Here is a 9,630-nt window from a genome sequence, read left to right as displayed (position 1 = left end):
AATTGATTATTTCATTCCAAAACTAACCTTGAAATATTAATCATAGTCATTATTATTCTTGTTTCTTGTAATTATCAATAAATCACTATGCTTAATTCCAATAGTATCTTTTCCTCTTCACAAGAATAGTTATGTTAATTATCACAAATACAGTATAACTCCAGTGCTACTCAAACTTCACGTTAGATTCAGATTTTAGAAAAACAAAACTTTTGTAAATTTGGTTTCCCACCATTTTATATTAGCAATTTACCACCAAATTTTTAGCAAGTAAACTTTTGAAATTTCAAATGTTAAAATTTGAATCATTATCACAAAAAACTCTACAAATTCAATCATTCTCTATACAAAGATATTGAGCTTTCCATATTTACTTTCATTCATGCTAAAAAATGCCTCTTGACATAGACTTAAATGTTGCTTTCACTTTTCCAGAAGAACAATCATCTATATGTGAGACTATTGCACCATCAAATATTGAAACACCTCAATTTGAGTTTGAGCTAAATCATCCATCAAATCTCATTGTTGAAGATAACATGAACCAAGATATACCATCAAATATAGAAGCACCTGAATTTGAGTTAGAGTTAACTCATTTCCCATTTCTCAATGTTGAAGGTAACAATGATTCTTTCTCAATTGAAAATGGTGAGTAATTATTTCAAATAATAGTAGTAACGTACTGTCATTTTATTTTCTTTTCTTATTGTAATTTATTTTCCTATTTGTTTGAATTACAAGTATATTTTGTTTGAACTTTTTGTCTAAATTTTTTGTTCAAGGAGTTTGTAAATCATGGAAGAAAAAACTGGACTAGTTATCATACTAGAGTCACTTTCTCTTTACATTAAACCATATCATGAAGTATATTTATCATTATCTAAGGTGAACAAGTTATATACATCCATGCAATGGAATTATATTATGAGTAGCGTGAAATTATTAACAGTAGCATGGAATTATGTACAGTAGCATGAAAAACATATATTCATTCAAAAGTGAGCCACTATATCAAGATTATCATGTTTATGGATGCAAATTTATGCATGGAATTATATTATCTGTGATAAAAGTACATAAAGTCACCTGGTCCGGTACATTTCAGCTTGAAATTTTTGTCGGCAAACTTATCACCTTAAATTGATTCTCCATCACATTTTTATTATTTATGCAGACTCATTGACAAGTGAAATCAATTCAAGAAAACGTGGATTTCTAACTAATGAGCAGAGGAAGGCTATATATCATTTACTGATGAGTTTGAGTGTGGATGGGAAGTCACATAAGTATGGAGTAATACCAAGAATATCTTCACTATACAATGTTCATAGAAGTGTCATTTACCGTATATGGAATCAAGTAAAGGACACATGTAATGTTTGTCATAGAAAAACCTTGTGCGGAAGGAAAAGGGTTCAGTTGGACTTTGAGAGAATGCGTCAAGTACCATTATCAAAAAGGTTAACCTATCGAGCTTTATCTAATTCTCTTAACATTCCTAAGACGTCATTGATAAGGTTGCAAAAGTCAGGAGTTATACGGCGCCATTCAAATACGCTTAAGCCGTATTTAAAAGAGGATAACATGATTAATCATTTAAGGTTTTGTAAGGATATGCTTGATAGTAACAACTTGCCTCATGATCCAAAATTTATTTCCATGCATAATATTGTTTTCATCGATGAAAAATGGTTCTATATTACCAAAACCAAAAACAATTATTACTTGCTTTCGGATGAAGAAAAGCCATATAGAACATGCAAAAGCAAGAACTTTATTGGTAAGCTTATGTTCTTAGATGCTGTGGCTAGACCTAGGTTTGACGATGAAAAAAATGTGACATTCTCAGGTAAGATTGGTATATTTTCATTTGTGTATGAACAACCAGCTAGAAGAAGTAGTGTCAATAGAGTCGGAGGGACATTAGAAAGAAAACCTATCACTTCTGTTACAAGAGAGGTGAATAAATCTTTCTTAATAAGTTAAGTACTACCAGCCATTAAGAGTATGTGGCCAAGAGAAGATGTAGGGAAGACAATTTACATTCAACAAGATAATGCAAGGTCACATATTGCTACAAATGATCTCGATTTTTGTAAAGCAGCAAGTGAAGATGGGTTTAACATTCAAATGACTTGTCAACCTCAAAATTCACCAGATTTGAATGTCTTGGACTTAGGATTTTTCAATGCCATCCTGGCTTTACAGCAACAGGAACCAGTGAACTCAATTGATGAACTTATTGATGCAGTGCAAAAAGCATTTGATGAATTATCCTGTCAACAATCTGATAAAATTTTTTCTACTCTCCAATCATTCATGATTGAGATAATGAAGATCAAGGGATCAAATAAGTACAAAATTCCTCACATGAAGAAAGACATGATATATAGCCAAGGTTGTATACCTACTCAATTAAGTTGTGATTCTTTGTTAGTTCAAGAAGTCACTGAATATCTTCAAAGTTTTGATGATTAATTAGCAGGTGTTTGTTTTTTAGTTTAGAGTATGATTCAGAATTTTAGAGTATGATTCAGAATTTTTATAATTTAAACTAACATATTTGAAGCATCCTTTCATCTAGTTTAAAGTCTTCAAACTAGATAACTTGCTGTAACAAAAAATAAATGGTCATCTAAACAACACAATGAAAAAATAGCCTAAAATCAATGCAAATGTAACCTCCTTAGATTTAACTTAACAGAATAATTGTGTAAGTGTTTTTTTAAGATTTAACGTTGCCTCTTAGTTTTGTAAGTGGTTTTTTTGTTGTATATGAATGTACTACTCCATTAAACATGGCCAAAGTCACTTTTTGTCTTAGCTATTTTAATCATTTTGTCTCGTACAAGTATAACCAAAGTCCTAAGTGGTAGCTGTAACATAAAAGTTTTGGCACCAACATTTCCTAAGACATTATGTATTGCGCGTGAGTATAATGTTATCGTCACACTAGTGTCGAGGTTGCGTATATACTTTAAAACTTTGTTTGGTATAAGTGTTCTGACACCTATTACGACTGATGCGGTGTTAATTAATCACAATTTGTTCGTTGTTATAAAAACAGTGAATAACGGTATCGGTAACTTCCGAAACTGTTTTGTCACATTTGTTTTCGCCGTAACGTGTTAGTTTTAAAAAACCTTGTTTAAAACAACACATTCGTTTTGATTAAAACCAAAATGGTTACATTAAAATTAATGAAATTACTCATTTATTTGAAGAAACAGGCCCTGCAAGTTAGTGAAAAAAAATATAAGATAGTCATAAAAATGAGAGTTTCATTCTCTGTTCAAATTAACATAATAAACCAAAAATGAGAATTTTTCGGTATAACATAGTTAACCATAAGAGCAATACTACAATGAAAAGGATGTATCAATATCCATTAAATTTCCATATTTAAAAAACAAAATAACCATAACATTTCTTTAGAACTAAACTCGGTCAAAATAAATTCGAATCATTTTCATAGCCTCATTCTTCACACCTTCACGTTCATGGCTAAAAGGAACTTCTCCCGCTGCATCTTTGTTAAGTTCATGAAGGTTCTCAGTCTTGTCCAAGGTACCAGAAGTTGAGTTAGCACAATTTCTAGAATTCACCTCTGTATTTTCTTTTGCATATTTCTCATTCCATATTTGCTTCTTCCTTCTAATGATTGTTTGTTTACCTTCTTCTTCACTCTCAATATCTGATTCCTCAACAATCTCGGTAGAATCAAGTGAGTCTTCAACAGTTGCAGTAGCATTAAGTGAATGTTCAATAATCTCACCTTCCACTTCAAAACAATCTTGAATCTCTGGAAACTTGTTCAAATCAATATAAAATTTCAGTTTCCCAGTATAAGACTCAAAGCCATCTTCATTAGAGCTATGAGATTCCATGCCTATACTAATGTGAGAAACAATGGAATAATGTAGTGAAGAGAAAGAAAACGTGAATATGTAGATTTTAGGTAGTGCCTCTTTGTGTGCTTGAAATTCTCCCTCCAAATTTTTGCATGGGAAATATGTCTATGTGACTAATGCACTTACATTGAAATGAGTTATCTGATTTTATTTAATAAGGGTACAAATGAAATTATGTCTTTAATAAAATTTAAATTTAAAGAGTGTTTCTTATAAAAAGGACCAGTTTTTTTTTGCAAAGTGTTCCTTATAAAAAGGACTGCAGGTAGGGGTGGAAATAGGCCAGGCCGATAACAGGGGTCTATAGGCTAGCCTATATAGGCTCGGCCCAGGCCACTGATTATTTTTAAATAGAAAAGGCCTAGGCTTTTTTATAAGCCTATTTAGTTAAAAAGGCTAGGCCTCAGGCTCTAAAAAAAGTCTTTTAAGTCTATCAGGCCGGCCTATTTAAATAAATATGAATACTTTTTTTTATTATCATTATGTTATGTTTTGTACTTTGAATTAACATACATTAATAAAACTTGGTTATCTCAAAGAATTTGTGAAAATAAGATGAAAACGCCTAATGAACATCATTCTCATAAGTTCTTTTAGTTAGTTAGTCTATTTAAACATTGTTTTAATTGCTTATTTACATATGTCTAAAACAAATAGGCTTTTATGTAGGCTAACAGGCTAACCAGGCTTTCGGAAAGGCCAGACTCAGGCCTAAAAAATAAGCCTACGGTAGGCTACAGACCAGACTTAGGCTTCAATTTTTTTGACAGGCCAGACTTAGGCTTGACAAAGCCTAACTCGGCCCAGCCTATTTTCACCCCTAACTGCAGGGAGTATAATAGAAAAAATAGATTATTTTCTAATTTAAGGGACTTTCAAGCAAATGTTATAATTTTAGGTTAGAGAGCAAGAAACTTGCTATACGACCCTTCTTCATTATTTCAACACAAACAACAACTTCACTATTCATTCATCAGAACAAACCCTCACAGATCGATTGAGCAACAAGGAAGAAAACAACAATGGAGTGCGTTTTTGGATTAGTCGGTAACGGCTTCGCAATTGTGGTCGCCGATACATCGGCAGTTCATAGCATCCTCGTTCACAAGTCCAACGAGGACAAGATCATGGTCCTCGATTCGCACAAACTTGTCGCAGCTAGTGGCGAACCCGGTGACAGGTTTCACTCTTTCTAAATAGTTTTGATTTTGATTCTGATTTTGATTTTGATTTTGAATTTGAATTTGATTCACCCCCTTTCACTTTCAGGGTTCAATTTACTGAGTATATTCAAAAGAACGTTGCTTTGTATCAGTTCCGTAATGGGATCCCTCTCACCACCGCCGCCGCCGCTAATTTCACTCGTGGTGAGCTCGCCACTGCTCTCCGCAAGGTATGCGAATTCCCAAAACTTTTTTTTTTGCTTACTTGTTTTTTTTGTAAACCCTAATAATTAGTACTATAATTAATTGCTCTTTTTGTTCTCATACTGCTTTATTTGGTTGATCTAATGCTAAAGTTTAATGTCTTGATTTAGTTAGTTTATGTCAATTGGGATTTTTTGTACACAAAAAAGTGTGTTATTGTATTATTATTTTTATTTATAGACTGTTCTATAGTTGAATCTGTTTCTTCATTGAAAGAGGTTGAAATATAAATAAGTAGTCCAGAACTGTGACTATTGTAATGCATAGAAATATTGCTATCTTGGTTTTTATGTTTCTTGCTAGTGTATATAATTTGGGTCTAGATGATGAGATGAAGATGAACTTGTAAGTTGTATAGCTTTTTCTTATGAGAAATGCTATTAAGACATAATATTGTATACACCGTATGAAGGAACTGGTTTTCTTAGAGTCTAAATTGTTTGTTACCTTATATTACGCTGTAGTACATGCGGTGTCAATGTATTGTTGTCTAATCTTGTCGAAATAACATTTCATTTTTTTATAAGCCAATGTTAGTTTGTTAGTTGTTATGTTAGCATTTTTCTCCTTCATGGAGATTTGAGCCTTTGTACTTTAACTCCTTTAATCCTTAGTTCAAACCATTTGAGCTACCCAAACTTGTAAATTGTAGTTACTATACATCTCTTGGTCGTTTATGGTTGGCTTACCGCTCAACTAGCTCCTCAATGAATGAACTCCCTACATATATGTCTGACTTTTTGGTTGAGGGAAGTTTTCTACTCATGTTCTTCTCACGAATCTTAAAAGGGATTTCAGGATTATCATATCATTAGCTTTTTACACTACAGGTTAATGGTAAGGATAGGGGTGGATTGAGTGAAAAGGAAAGAAACAAACATTTAGTAAAAGTTGATGTAGTGATGAAATCTGTTGCTTTGGTTCAAATGGATATAGAGATATACATATTTGGATTGGTTGCTGGTGAAGGATATTTATCATTTATAGATTGCTGAAAGGATAATTGGAACCCTGAGTTTGTGTTTTTGTTGCCATGCAATGGTAGTGGCAAGTTGTTCATAGCTATTTGTACTACTGTCGTCATGGAATAGTTGTTGAAATAATTCTATGGACCAGTAGTGTCTCAACCCATTGGTTGGTATAGTATATTGATTTGGAGGATGTTGATTTTATTAATCACATGGTAATATTTCCGGGTCATGCTTGATGTAAGTGTGAGAGCCTGAGTTGTTTTCTCATAAGTGGTGATATCCTAATACTTTAGGTAATGGATTCTCTAATTTTGTATTCCCTAACTTTTGGTGACTTTGGTCATTTTTTTAAGAGAGAGAAGTGAGAAAGAGAAGGAAAAGAGAGGGAAAGAAAGGGAAACAAGATGCGTGAGAGAGTGTTCTTAGAGAAAGATAGATAGACAGGTAGAGGGCGGTTCTTTCCATAAACTCAGAGAATCCCTATCCAATGATTTATACTCAATTGTCTAAATTTATATGCCACCCGAGTTATAAGATTTCTGCAATTTTCTATTTGCATATAAAAAAATACTTCTATAGGTAGTTACGTTCTATGTTTTGCTGTGTTGGAATCTGTTATATAGAAGATTTTTTTAAAAAAGGAAATAACTTGTCAAGTTCCCGTCATACACAGAAAAAACATGTCCCTTCCCACCACGGGAGACTCAACACTCTTACACATCCTGATATTGGTCCATAGAAATGTAAAAAAGAGTTAAAAGCTTTTATGAATTCAGCTATTTATATGCGTAGATGATTTATGTTGTTTGGCTGCAATTAATTAGCCATGTTGCATTGTGATTATGAGTAATGAGTTTATTTATATGAAAATTTGGTTTTCTTCAGAACCCCTACTCCGTGAACATCCTTCTTGCTGGTTATGACAAAGAGACAGGGCCATCACTATACTACATTGACTACATTGCAACACTTCACAAGCTTGAAAAGGGAGCTTTTGGTTATGGTTCCTATTTCTCACTGTCAATGATGGACAGACACTTCCATAGTGGAATGTCTGTGGAAGAAGCAATTGATCTTGTTGATAAGTGCATTGTGGAAATCAGATCAAGGTTGGTTGTCGCACCTCCAAACTTTGTTATCAAAATTGTTGACAAGGACGGAGCAAGAGAGTATGCATGGCGCCAATCAGTCCAGGACACACCTGTTCCTTCAGCTTGAGTTAATCTTGTTCTTGGTCTTGATTGGACTTATTCTCTTATGCCTGTGTTTTTAATACTTCACTTTCTCTTATTGATTTTGAGATATCTCTGAAAATCACGGTCTCTAAATAGTTAAAAGTTAGACATTTTGTTGTTTGAATTAATATGTATGACCTGTTCTACTCAGATTTGTGACAATGCAGGAGACTAGCTTAAATTTTAATTTGAAAAAAGGTGCATGTTAATGAACCAATTCTAGCAAACAAGAAAAGAAGACACAACATATTCTATTTAGTGACATGAGCACATCAATTCAGCAATGAAGAAACAAACCAACATCTAAACACTTACTCTAAGGAAAATTGATTAACAAACTTAAATATAAAAATATGTTTCATCAGTCCAACATTATAAACCGCTTACTCCGGTTATTATTAAATGTCACTCTCAGAAAAACATTTTTATTAAATTATTAGTTGTTTTATAATACTAATGGATTATTATTATTAGGCTGAATTATAATTTTAGTCCTTCTATTTTAGATAAATCATAAAATTAATCCCTCTATTTTATTTTTAAATAGTTTTGGTCCATTTTTTTATTTTTGGTCAAAAAAGAGATGACATGTAATTTTTTTTAAAAATTGGCACATTTTAAATGATTGATGTGGACACTACCAACTCATTTACCCTATTTTACATGTCATTTTCTTTTTCTTATATTTATTGATTTAATCTATATCAATGTATAAAGGCAAAACATGATTTTATACTCTTTTTTTTAGTTTTTTTTTTAAACTTCAATCTCTGTTTACGGTTTTCATTTTTTTTATTTCTTTTTTATTTTTTTATTTTATAAATAATTATAATTAAAATAAAAAATCAACCCATAAAAAACACTGTTTAAATTTTTACCCGCTTGCACACTAGAGAAAGCGGACAGACGATCACGTGAGTGCCCGTCTGAACGCTAGTATACAATAATTAAAAAACTAATAAATAATAAAATAAAAAGATGGTAAATTTATGAATATTAAAAAGATAAAAAAGAGATATTTATAATTTAAAGACTATGATTTGGAGAAATCTAAATCATATCCTTTAAAGACGGGGTGAGAGTGTCCCCGGTCATGCTAGTTCTAAGATCTTGGTGAGGTCACCCGACCATGACGCTTAAAGAATCTCAATGAGCTCGTCCCATCATGGCGTCAAAGAACTTAACAAAGGTCACCCCGATTAGTCAATATGAGCCGATCGAACCTCGCTCATGAAGAGTAATTATTAGTGCATTTAAATCATTCAATATCAAAATAATCATTCAAAATTACATATTAATATAACAGCAGAGATTATAATCATTCAAAAACATATTTAACCTTTATTTTTTTTGAAAATAAATATTTTGAATTTTTTTTTTATATAATTTTTTTGTAAGTTTTATAAAATTTAAAATTGCAAACTGGTTATAAACTAATCCATAAATATAAATTGGTTTTAAATCAATTATAAATTGAATTGAAATCATTTTAATATTTAACTAAATTTTTATGTTTGGTTCAGTGCACTTCATGAATCATGAACACCCTTAGGATCGAGTATAGTATCTGGTGCATATATTAGTACTAGTATGCGATACACCATTTAAAAAACTATGATTCATTAATACTAATAAATACAAGTATTAATAAAAGTTTTTTTTTTATAAAATGTATGAATAAAGGCTAAGTTTTTTTAAAAAAAAAATAGTGTTATTAAGATACAATGATAACAATAAAGAAATTTAAATACATAAATATATTAAATTTATATAAGAGAAAACTATAAATTTAACTCAAAACTATTAGTTATACGCTACGTGTAAATGGTAGGGGGTGCGTACTAGATACTAGGGGTAGACACGGATCAGATTCGGTCGGATTATGTTTCAAATTTCAATCCAATGGACACCCGTGGTTGGCTATTGTAAACCCACTTCCAACCATTTTCTTCAGCGATTAGGTCGGGTGGTCGGTTTTTCGAATGACAATTTGATCGGTTCAGATAGTTTGATTTGTCAACATGTGAGTAAAACCCATAAAAAAAAAGGAAGAATATGTGCAAGCAATGAAGCAAAAGCAATA

General features: G+C 31.8%; 2 protein-coding genes across 2 annotated transcripts; both read left to right on the top strand.

Moving 5' to 3' along the window:
* Positions 1-392: 392 nt before the first annotated feature.
* On the top strand, positions 393-2,150 carry LOC131650383 (uncharacterized). The gene is made up of 2 exons (XM_058920096.1): positions 393-651; positions 1,178-2,150. Exons 1-2 carry the CDS (start codon positions 393-395, stop codon positions 1,987-1,989), a joined length of 1,071 nt encoding a protein of 356 aa, XP_058776079.1. The 3' UTR covers positions 1,990-2,150.
* Positions 2,151-4,804: 2,654 nt separating this feature from the next.
* Positions 4,805-7,760, top strand: LOC131652567 (proteasome subunit beta type-2-A). Its single transcript, XM_058922462.1, has 3 exons — positions 4,805-5,094; positions 5,184-5,307; positions 7,198-7,760. Exons 1-3 carry the CDS (start codon positions 4,937-4,939, stop codon positions 7,528-7,530), a joined length of 615 nt encoding a protein of 204 aa, XP_058778445.1. The 5' UTR covers positions 4,805-4,936; the 3' UTR covers positions 7,531-7,760.
* The last annotated feature ends 1,870 nt before the right edge of the window (positions 7,761-9,630 follow it).

Source organism: Vicia villosa, linkage group LG2, assembly GCF_029867415.1.
Source record: "Vicia villosa cultivar HV-30 ecotype Madison, WI linkage group LG2, Vvil1.0, whole genome shotgun sequence".
In the NCBI taxonomy this organism is placed as follows: Eukaryota; Viridiplantae; Streptophyta; class Magnoliopsida; order Fabales; family Fabaceae; genus Vicia; species Vicia villosa.
The sequence above is the reverse complement of the archived record's forward strand: the minus strand, read 5'-3'. Positions and strand labels throughout refer to the sequence as shown.